Consider the following 11,376-nt stretch of genomic DNA (forward strand, 5'->3'; position numbering starts at 1 on the left):
CAGTTCTCATCCCAACCTGGTTAATGATAACATTCCCTCATTTTATAAACATGCATGCAGGCTTTACTATGTAGATCCCTGAGTAACGCAGATCTGTTTTCTAGCCTCTACTCTGCAGGGTTTGTGTGGTGTTAATCCCACTCAGTGTCTCTCTGTGATCTACCGAGGCCTTGTGTTCGTACCAAAGCTATAAAACTAAGAACTAAAAAACACTGAACGCCTTTTTCCTGGAACTGCAGAATAGAAACCACAGAGCCGCTGAAGTCAAGAGGAAGGAGGTGTGTTTAACTGCTGTGATGAAACAAAAAAACACCTTAATCACACAACACTGTGCAGAAGAATGGGACATGCATCGCTTCTGTGGCTGCTCTGTAAGTACCTCATGTACTGAATGTAAAATGTGTAAATGTTGATCTTGTTGGAGTGCAGTGGATCTGGGACACAGAGATGTTTGCAGCTACAGGGAGGAATGAATTAACAACTGGATTCCACTTTAATTATATCAGTGGTTAATCCGTGCACTTTACTGAGCTCGAACAGCTGCTGCTTCTCTTTAACTAAAGGTTTCACCAGATTCAAGCTTTTACTTGTTTAAACTCTTAAAGTTCAGATTTTCAGGTTTTTGCTGCAGACAAACCGCAGCAGGGTTCAAACGTCTACTTCACCGTCTCCTGCAAATCATGCTGTTATCTTATTCTTGTCCTTTTTTACCAATCTTACTGATGATTACCAGTCATACATGTGCTCTGTGGTCACAGGTCTTGGTAAGCTACATTTTGTGGTATAAGCTGCATTTTTAAGCAATGACTCCCCCCGTTTTTATCTCTGTGTGTATCTATGTTGCAAAGAGTGGCACCTGCCAAGCCTTTAAATATATCAACTCATTTAATTGTCACTTATTCAATTTTCAGTCCAGGTTTCATGTCCAGATTAATTTTAGCTGGTAGTCACCAGTTTAAGTTGAGTGATTTGAATTTTTTTTTCTTCCAAATTTCAGATTGCGGCTTACTTCTCTTCTCGGTGCTGAGCTGCATAACCTATGGAGGTGAGTGAACTCATAATTTGGAATCCTAGAGATGTTAAATGTATCAAAGTTTTTCTTCACAGAAAATCGATTTGACATCAGTATTTTTCCTTTTCTGAGTAATTTTTACATTAAAAAGTCTGCAGCGGTCAGGAAAATGCGTGCAATTAAAAACAGAGGAAAATTTGGGGAAATACACTCTTCGTGCTTGCTAAGAATTGGATTTTGAAACTGATACCATTACTCAAATAAAGAAATGTTCCAGTACATAAGTCACTACAGTTTAATAAAATAATGTGCACTGTTTTAGCTTCAGATTAACTTTTAGACTCAAGCATATGTTGCTTAAACTGGATTCATATGTTCTATCTGTCTTTGACCCTGCACCACAACAGACATCGGGATGTTTTTCTGTTCATTTGAAAAATCTATAATCTCTCACAGCTTGTCTGACTGTGAGTCCCAGCAGCTCTCAGTTCTTTGAAGGAGACTTTGTGTCTCTGAGCTGTGAGGAGGACGACAGCTCTGCTGGATGGACTCTGAGGAGAAACACGAGCAAAGACACCAGAGCTGAGTGTGAGGAGTGGGGACAATCAGCTGGTTCTTCCTGTAACATCACTGGCTTCCACAAATCAGACAGTGGAGTTTACTGGTGTGAGTCCAGAGAGGGTCCCATCAGTAACATGGTTAACCTGACAGTCACTGGTAAGCTGAGTGTGTGGAGTTAGTGTTGATGAAGCTGTGTGTAAATGGATGAAATGCTGTAGTTTGTCTCTGTGTTGAGGTGGATCAGTGATCCTGCAGAGTCCTGTCCTCCCTGTGATGGAGGGAGATGACGTCACTCTGCTCTGTAAAACAAAGACCACTCCCTCCAACCTCCCAGCTGCTTTCTATAAAGATGGCTCCCTCATCAGGAAGCAGCCTACAGGTCACATGACCATCCAGCATGTTTCCAGGTCTGATGAAGGCCTCTACAAGTGTGACATCAGCGGTCATGGAGAGTCTCCATCCAGCTGGATCACTGTCACAGGTGAGGCTTCTGTTTCTTTTACAGATTTCAGACCCAAAGAGACTCAAAGTGACCACAAAGACTTGTGTTTCTCTTTAGTTTCAGGTTCTTCTACCTCTCCTCCTCCATCAGCCTCGACTGCCTCCCTCCACCTCTCCTCTCTTTCTACTGTTTCCTTCTTCGCGGTGCTGTCAGTTTCCTCCATATTTGGGCTGCTGCTGCTGGTTGTACTGGTTGTACTGGTGAGAAGATGTGTCTGGAGGAAACCTGAAGGTGAGACACACATTCTGTTCACATTCAATGTTTCTATATAAATCAGCTTAAAGTGACAAAATAACACAATCTACAGTGTTTTTCTCTGAGTGGTATAAAGTGGGTGAAAGTCAGTCCTGTTACACTGACGCTGATATCTCACCCAGTGGGAAATTCACACTAAAGTAACTGAAGTGGATAAACATAATCACACATGTAGGTGTGACCATGGGGTGAACTGTTCCTTTAATAACAGTCACATGATGCACAGGATGTGCTGTTTTTGCACTTTGTGAGCACTTGTTTTTAAACAGTTAAATTACGATATTTATAGTGAAACTACACACTGCAGTTCTGCAACATTTTCTGCTTCTGCATTTCATCTTCAATAACATGCTTTTAATATAGTTTACACTAAATGTTTTGTTTTGCTCTGGGTGAACCGTGATGCTGCACTTGAGATTTTGTGGTCAGAGTCTATCGAAGTGAACAGAAGCTTCACCGCCGTCCAGTTTCCTGTTTTCTGACTAAAAGAAGAGAAAATAAAACCTTTTTTTCTTTTACATGTTTTACCGCAGGTCTCACAAAGATCACCCACCGTAATGCTGACTTTAGTCTTTCCTCCACTTTGCATTTTAATCATCATTAGATGATTATGAATATTAGTGCTCCAAACATCGAAACATCGGCAGTTACAGTACAGTTATCAGTGGAAAATCTTTTTCATCTCATTTTTTGCAGAAAGAGATCCTGCAGCAGCCACTGCTACCTACTCACCAGTGAGAAGAACCGTATCGAACCAGCAGTATGAGTCAAACAGGACGAGTGGTAGGAAACATTTCCTGTTAGATAATATCTAGATTCTTTGATGATCCAACGTTTCTTCAAAACGTTACTCAAGTTTCGTGTTTTGGGTTTTTTTTGAAGAGAATCTCCAACATGTGCTTGTTCAGACACCGGTGATACTTTTAGGGTGAACTGCAGGTCCTCATGCTACTATTTTATCATGTGTATATATGCTATCATTTCCACTGCACTGGACATATAACAAATCTTTGTGACGTGGCTTTAAGCGTATATGTTACACATTACTTTAAATATATCTTTATTTTTGTCACACCGTCAGACCAGCAGGCAGTGTGGACATCCAACTGTGTGAACACGAGAACGCAAAAATATATTATTACATTACACTCAATCATGTGTTATTTACCGGTATATTTATAATTAGAGCTACTTTGTTATATTTTGTAACTTTGTAATATGTTGTTTTCTTTAATTTAGTTTGGTTAGCTACTGTTCTTTACTGCCTTGGAGCAAGCATAGCCACATAATTTCCTCTGGGATTAAAAGAGTGCTGGGATAGTCAGATTCTGATTCTGACAAAGTGATTAATATTAAGTTGATACCATAGATACATCTAAAAAATCTGGGATCAATTCAAATCTCAGGAACCTTGATTTTAAAATCAAGGTCAGAGGTCAAGTTTTCTGAAAGTCTGGTAAACACAATTACAAGAAACGGACAAGTTGCCCCATTTTTTTTTTGGCCCACCTACTAAGAGGCTGAGGGTCCTTCTGACTGTTGTGCTGTTGAAACAGGCGACTCCTCCCTGTGTCAGATTAGGTAAAGTTATCTTATCTTGTGTTAAACCCCCCATTTTTTTTACATGTTGTTTCACTGGAAGACTCAGAGAAAGAAAGAAATACAGTTTTATATCAGATTCATCCCGACTGCACTTTCCCCTTCCCACTGATTGCTGATTTAATAATATCATTATTTCAAATGCTGAAGCAGCAGCAGTGACAGTTATCTGTTCTCAGAGGAAAATCTGACTTGATTTATGCAGAGAAAGATCCCCCAGCAGCTGCAACTGCAACCTACTCGTCGGTGAGAAGAACAGCCTCAAACAGGACGAGAGGTACGCCGAGTTTCCTGCAAGATAAGCTTTAAAACGTGTGATGTTTCCTAAAAAGTTCCACAAGGTTCATGTTTGGGGTTTCAGACGAAAGCCTGGTGCTTCCTTTAGAAAGTAACTGCAGGTGCCTTGATTTTTTTTTTCTTCCATCAGTTCAACATTTCAGTACTGTTAGCCCTGGGCCTACGTTAGTTTGCGGCCAGATATCCATGTTTCTGCACGTCAGCGTACTAGAAGAGCGACAACAGCAAAGAAGCTCTGCTGCACTTCAGTTTCCACTTTTTTAATTCAAATGTTATTTGAAGAAATGTATGTCAGAGTCATCCAGCTTTTTATCAAACACAATCTTTCCTCCACTTGACATTTTAATTGACACAAATGACACAAATGCCAACGTTTCAAATTGACTTTACAGAAAAAGATCTCTCAACGGCTGCCACCTACTCATCGGTGAAACGAGCAGCAGCAGACGAGCAAAACGGAGCAAACGGGACCAAAGGTATGAAAAATTCCCGGCACGACAAACTCAAAAATCTTTGAAGGTTTTCTGATGTTTCCACAGGAGGTTTTCTGGGGTTGATTGCTTTTGAACATGTGTCGGATGCATCTGTGATGAAATCTGCTCCATATGTTGGTGTTCTGGATCAGCAACTAAGCTAAGCACTAAACTGAAGTGCACGACTACGTTATGATGGTTGTTAATAATCGGAATCAGAATTCTTTAGTAATCCGAGAGGGAATTATGTGGCCACAATTGCTCCAACATGGTACGAACTTTAACTAAACTAAACTAAACAAGAATCAGCTGACAAAAAAAAATCAACTCTTTTCAAATCTTCAGTCCACTGAACATCAGCCTCACTTTTCCAGGTGCTTGGAGACTTTCCAACTTTCCAAACATGGAATCTTAGACTCTTAACATGTCCAGGTCCATATTTTTTATCTTTTGACTCTGCTTGAGTAGCTTAGCATGATTCACATCTCAAAATAATCCTTCTTTATTTGATATGGAGTCTTGGTGCAGGCCCTCAGTTCATTCTCTCTCCCTCCTGACCACATTATTAGAAATGTTTAACGTGATTATCCATGGCTGGAACAAGATCTATGTCAGGAAATAAAGAAAAACACAACTGATCCACTTCAAGATGAGCTTTCCTTCCAAGTTATATCTTGAGTGCAGCTGCCAGTTTCAAAAACAGATAATGCGTCCATGATGATTTTCCTCCTCACACAGAGCTGTAACACAAACAGCTGTTGAGTGAAGCAGATCTGTGGCGTCTCTGTGCTACAGAAACAAGAAGAAAGTCTGGATAAGCACGTGCTGTTGCTCACGTTCTTTCTGATCCACTTCTGCATCCTTTGGTGGGAACTGAAAGTGTAACCTTGGATAATTTGATATTTTGGAAGCTGGTCCCGTCTAATGATGGTAACAACACTGTTGTCTAAGGCGCTTGGAAAGAAAAGTGTCTGGACTTCTTTAAGCTGCTTGAAGACGTTTCACCTCTCATCCAAGAAGCTTCTTCAGTTCTAAGAGTCAAATGGTGGAGAGTCCCAGATTTAAAGGTAGAAAGGTAGAAGCCTGGGACTTCCAGTGTTAAGCCTGCAGGAATTTTGGGACAAAAGGACCCCCTGATGATCCTCTACCTAATCACATGAGCCAAGGTGTGAAAATGGGTGTGGGTCACAAACACAGTTGTGCACGTTCAATGCAGACAACAGGATTCAGACGCCTTCACATTCACCCTCTTGTTTGTGTGCAAGAAAAAAACAGAAGTGTGTCCACCGGACTCTCGGAGTGAGCACAAACTTTTGGTTTTTTTTGTGTTCTCACTTTTACTATAAAGTCAGGAACTCCTTCTGATGTGGTGAAGGTGTCTTTAAGTGGTTCAAACCTTTTGACTCATGGGGCTTTGAGCTTTCAGACTTTGTGCACTGATAATAAAGCAGCAGTATTTTCATTCAGATTTTTAAACTGGGTCATTCTTCCTCAGAGTTTCCCTGCATATACTTTCACTCCGTTGTAGGACTGACCAGTGTTAATTGGGCCAAACGAGGCCAAGAAGTCATGGCAAAAACTCACATCTGTCCAATATGAGGTGAATATCGGTGGAGGCAGCTACACTCACCGTAAAAGTCAATTTTTCTTTGAAACAGCTTTCACAGGTTAGCAAAGTGTTTTATTTGGGTTACGTTAAGTTTGCAAAGTGTTAAACGGGCTTGGCAGATGTGAGTAGCTCTGCACTCATTAAGCTTCCTGTTTCGAGCACTAAACTCAGCAGAGGTGCTAAAAAAAGTCACTCCAGGTTGAAGAGAGGATGTGCTGTGACTTTATGTGCAGCCCTACTCATGAAAAGTCCACATTTTCCCTCACGTGACTTCTATCTTGTTTTTTCAGTGTGCGATCCAGCTGCAGGTTACTCTTCGATGCACATAACAAGCGAAGTCAGTTATGGAGAAATCGCCATCAGGAAAAACAGCAGGCACAGAGGTACAGCTGCTCCTCTTTCATACTCACTGATCTTCTGCAGGATCTGGTTTAAGTGCACAGATGCTGTTTGTACAGAGGAGGAGGAAGTCGGATCACTTTGATCCCTCCACACTGTAAAACCTAATCAAAGCCTAAATGCAACAGAAGAATGGGGTCAGATTCATCCTGCTGCTGGCACTGTGATAAACACTGTGAAAAGATGATGATGCAGTGACAGCATCTCCACTGTAGAGCTCCACAAAGCAGACAGGAGAGACTCAAACTGTAACATGAGGAAAATGTTGAGGTTTAACACAAATACTGAAAGTAGCAGAGCTGCTGCAGACGAAGCAGCAGAGTGTGACCCACAGTACGTATGACATACTATATGAACGTGTGAGTGTCTTACACCTCTGAGTGCTCAGGAGGAGCAAACATAACCACAGCCTAACGAACCATTAAAAAAACACAATCATTTATTCACTTACTGAAAGTAGATCTAATGTTTGTTTAAAGCCAAGAAAGAAAGGTAGAAAAAAGGAGGACAGTGTACGAGCACACATCTCTCAGGATCATGAATCGTTTTTAAGATACTGGAAAATTTAAATATTTCTCATAGAATTATTATAAACTATGAATCTATTAATTTATACTTTCATCTGCTGGGACACAACACAAAAAAGCACATTTTGATTTTATAAAACATAAATCAGAGGCTTATTTATGAGCTCAGCAGGTAGGATCATATCACTGTTGTAAGGTTTATAGAATAATAAAATGGTTTTAACCTTCAGCCAACAGGATGAAAAGGGAAAATATAAAGATGCTTATAACAAACTTCCTGATGCTCATCTGGGAAAGACAGAGATTTCAGATCATCGTGTTATCTGTGCTCTGAGCTCAGCGGGATCCTGCAGAGATCTGGTGGCAGTTTTAACCTGCTGATCTCTTAGGTTGACCATAACCTGCTCTTCAGCCCTTAACCCTGCTTTGTACTGTAGATCTGAAGACATTATGCCTTTAATGACACCTCACAGGCTCTGGGTTTGAATCTCCTGGTTGGCTGTGTGCAGTTTTTACGCTGGACTGGTGACCTGTTTAGTTTGTAGAGCTCTATCCTGTGTGAGCTTAAGTTGGATCGAGTGTTAGGGAAGTGTGTGGAGGGAATATTTTATAACCAAACCAAAAATGTTTTTTACGCTTAGGTTTTTGTACAGATTAAACAAATATTCATACAAGTTTTCAACAAGTGTGGCCAGTGTGAGCAGGTAGATTTGGTACTTTGGACAGAGCTAAGCGAGCTGCTTTCCTCTGAGTCCACTATCAGAGATAAACATTAACAGACTGCAGATAATTTACTGCTGATGTGAAATGTCCCAGTAAGAGAGGCAGCAGGAGCAGTTACAGCATGTTTAGTCGCATAAAATCATTTCGCTAATAAGAAGTGCGCACACTTAGTGCATTTAATAAAGCACGAGCCCCACATGGACACAACAGGGACAAGTGGGTGGTGCATGGTATGCCTACGTCTCTTCATAAAACAGCATTAAATAAGTTTCATTCAGATAAAGGTAGGATTGGTGAAACAGGACATTTAGAAATTCTATGGATACCAAGTATTTACAAACAGGCGGATGATCAGTGAAAGATCATCACTGAAGGGTTTTTTGGGGAACAGAAAAAAGTCACCAGCTGCTGCTGACACATCTTCAGTTCCTGAATGATTAGTGTTCATGTTCTTAGGAAAATAAATCAAAGGAAATGACTTCAAATTTGATAAGTTGTTAAATGTTTTTTCTGCCTCAAAGAAACAGTCGACTCATAAAGGTATACATATTTAAAAAAAGGAAAATCAAAGTTACACACAGTAAATTAATAATGGACAAGCTGACATATCAATAAAGGAAATGCATGTATTGGTATCACATCACCAAGACTGTCCTGTAATGATAATAAGAATATGTCAATAACATTTCAAAAATAAATAGTAAAAAAAAAACAGGATTGTGTCAACAGTGAAGTGACACAATCCTGAATCAGAATCACCAGAATCCCACTATACTACAAAAATAAACGACAAGTTTAATAAATTAAAAAACCAGGATCATGACAACCAGCCCCCCGACAACAGATACATCACCACGACGTTATTGGACTTGGGGATCAGTTTTTTTTTAAGTCTGTTGGCATCTGAAAAATAAACTTCTTGTAAACAGGAAGTAACATCAGACAGAAGCAGGCTCAGGGAGGGGCGGCCATCTGCTGCGAGTGGTTGGTTGTGAGGGGAGGGAGACTGGACAAAGACACATTGTGGAAGAGAGCCAGAGATTAATAATAACTAATAATTAAATACAGAGAGGTGAGTGATTAAGAAGAAATCCCCAGTGCACCATGGGAAGCCCCCCAGCAGCCTAGACTGATTCCAACGTAACTGAGGCAGGGTTCAGGGTCACCTGATCCAGGCCTGCTTTATTAAAGGAGAAGAATCCTGCAAGAACAAATGTCCTAAAGGGAACAAGCCTGAGGAGCCAGAAATCTCTGACATGAGCCTGCTGAAGGGGGCCCAGCTTGGGCCAGACTCATTATTAGTGTCAGGAAAAAGGTCAAAGGTCAGATGAAAAAAGTCTTTTGTTGAGCAAATTTGAGTTCCTCTGCTGCCACCTACTGGCTCATATCGTTTTGTGACTCGTAGGGGCAGGGATAGCTCAGTAGGTAAAGTGGTCGCCCCATGATCGGAAGGTCGGCGGTTCGAATCCACTTAACGGCTACCCTGAGGTACCCCTGAGCAAGGTACCGTCCCTACACACTGCTCCCTGGGCGCCTGCTTAGTGGGCTGCCCACTGCTTCACTGAGTGAATGGGTCAAATGCAGAGAAAAACAAGTAATTTCCCCATGGGGATCAATAAAGTATCCATTATTATTATTATTTTTATGCACTGCACTTACTGGCCACTTTATTAGGTACGCCTTGCTATTACTGGATCAGTCCCACTTTTGCCGTCAGAACTGTCTTAATCCTTCACAGACTCAGCATGGTGCTCGACAACATTCCTCTGAGGTTTTCATCCATATAGAGATGATAGCATCACACAGCTGCTGTACATTGATGATGTGAATCCAACACGTCCCTAAAGTGCTCCACTGAATTTTCAAGGGTTTGATTTGGTACAGATGTTATAACTGCATTTATGACACAGAGTGTAATAGTAACTGTAATAGTTTTATATTCTTAGACTGAAAATGAATCTTAGAAATAAGCAGCAGTTTATTATTGACATTCTGCTCTAAAAGTAGAGCGTGAAATGTACAAAGTGATGAGATTCTTCCATTATTTAAACCAGTTTACTGTCCTGTCAGATTCAACTGTGAGCTCTATAATGTAATTTCAATTAAGTTTTATCTATATAGTGCTGAATCACAACAACATTCACCTCAGGATGTTTTATATTGCAAGGTAAAAAAAACCCCCAGGGATAACACAGAGAAAACAGCAACAATCAGACAACCTCTATAAACAAGCATTTTTAGACAGTGGGAAGGAAAAACTCCCTTTTAACAGGAAGTAACTCCACGAGAAGCAGGCTCTGGGAGGGGTGGGAGTCTCTGGTGACTGGCTGGAGGAGAGGGGAGGGAGACAGGAAAAAAGACACGCTGTGGAAGAAAGTCAGAGATTAATAATAACTGATAATTAAGTGCAGAGAGGTTTATACACACATAGTGAGTAAGTCACTCTCAGTGCATCATGGGAAACCCCCAGCAGCCTGGGCCTATGAAAACAGTTCATTTGAGTCAAAGCTAACGAATCTGAGTCTCTTTAAAGGGTTAATTTGATCTATTTTATCAAAGCCAAAGTCAGTGAAAAAATGAATATATTGTCTTGATCTTTGTGAGGATTCATGTGAGTACAAGACTAAAAGTGTCCCGGCTCTGTTACACTTCAGTGGATGTTTTCTTTGTGGAAAATGTTGCGTGTGCAGTTATTTTTTTGATGTGTCCCAGAAGTTTTTATCACCTGAAATTTAAAAGTTTCTTTAATCTGTGTGTTTTTGTTCAGATCCTTCACCAGAGCCAGGGGTCATCTACTCCGCACTGAAGTCAACAATGACGCCTTCCAAACAGCCGATCCAGTCTGACCAGAGATGACGGCTGGCTGCTAAATACAGTCCTGCACACCTCTGTGCAGCACATGTTATTTATTTAATTACATGCTGTGTGTGTTTGCAGTTTTATAGTTGCACTGAAATAAATAACTTGAATGTACAGTTTACGGTGAGGTGGATTTTTTTCTTTTTCCATTTGGCCAATCACTGGAAACATGAAGAATCAACGGACCGGAGCGTGCACGTCCATGCCTGCAGAGTTCATATTTGAAAACAGTCACTGCATGTTATCCAGCTCCACCTACTCCCCTCCACACATGCTGGGTTGTTTTAGCACAACAGATATTGTATCAGTGATAGAGGTAAAGAAAACACTTTGCTGTTTATAATGCATGTTTAAAGGAGGTGAGTGCAGCTGTCTCAGATGAAATCTAGGGGACTGGATCCTAGAGGTGGACCAGTTTTTGCATATTTTATAACATAGTGCCATAGTGCTGTTGAGTGCCAGGAGGATTTCTATGATATATTATATATATGATCTATTATACATCGGGGAAACCAAACAACCTCTGGCGAAGTGGATGGCACAACACAGAAGAGCTACCT

At 40.8% G+C, this 11,376-nt stretch overlaps 1 protein-coding gene across 1 annotated transcript; it reads left to right on the forward strand.

The window, feature by feature from the left end:
- Positions 1 to 263: 263 nt before the first annotated feature.
- On the forward strand, positions 264 to 10,937 carry LOC146713253 (uncharacterized). The gene is made up of 10 exons (XM_085452308.1): positions 264 to 371; positions 998 to 1,045; positions 1,469 to 1,729; positions 1,809 to 2,054; positions 2,133 to 2,306; positions 3,027 to 3,113; positions 4,135 to 4,206; positions 4,619 to 4,702; positions 6,599 to 6,691; positions 10,725 to 10,937. Exons 1-10 carry the CDS (start codon positions 341 to 343, stop codon positions 10,811 to 10,813), a joined length of 1,185 nt encoding a protein of 394 aa, XP_085308434.1. The 5' UTR covers positions 264 to 340; the 3' UTR covers positions 10,814 to 10,937.
- Positions 10,938 to 11,376: the final 439 nt, after the last annotated feature.

Source organism: Copadichromis virginalis, linkage group LG3, assembly GCF_057382275.1.
Source record: "Copadichromis virginalis isolate Kocher_CV1m ecotype Utaka linkage group LG3, C_Virginalis_male_GT1.1, whole genome shotgun sequence".
Lineage (NCBI taxonomy): Eukaryota > Metazoa > Chordata > Actinopteri > Cichliformes > Cichlidae > Copadichromis > Copadichromis virginalis.

What these genes read in the sequence shown, in the direction of transcription:
- LOC146713253 (XM_085452308.1), top strand. Translation starts at nt 341, where the DNA reads ATGGGACATGCATCGCTTCTGTGGCTGCTCT. An exon ending in GAGCTGCATAACCTATGGAG is followed by an intron (nt 1,046 to 1,468) that starts GTGAGTGAACTC and finishes AATCTCTCACAG; the next exon opens with CTTGTCTGACTGTGAGTCCC. An exon ending in TGAGTCAAACAGGACGAGTG is followed by an intron (nt 3,114 to 4,134) that starts GTAGGAAACATT and finishes TGATTTATGCAG; the next exon opens with AGAAAGATCCCCCAGCAGCT.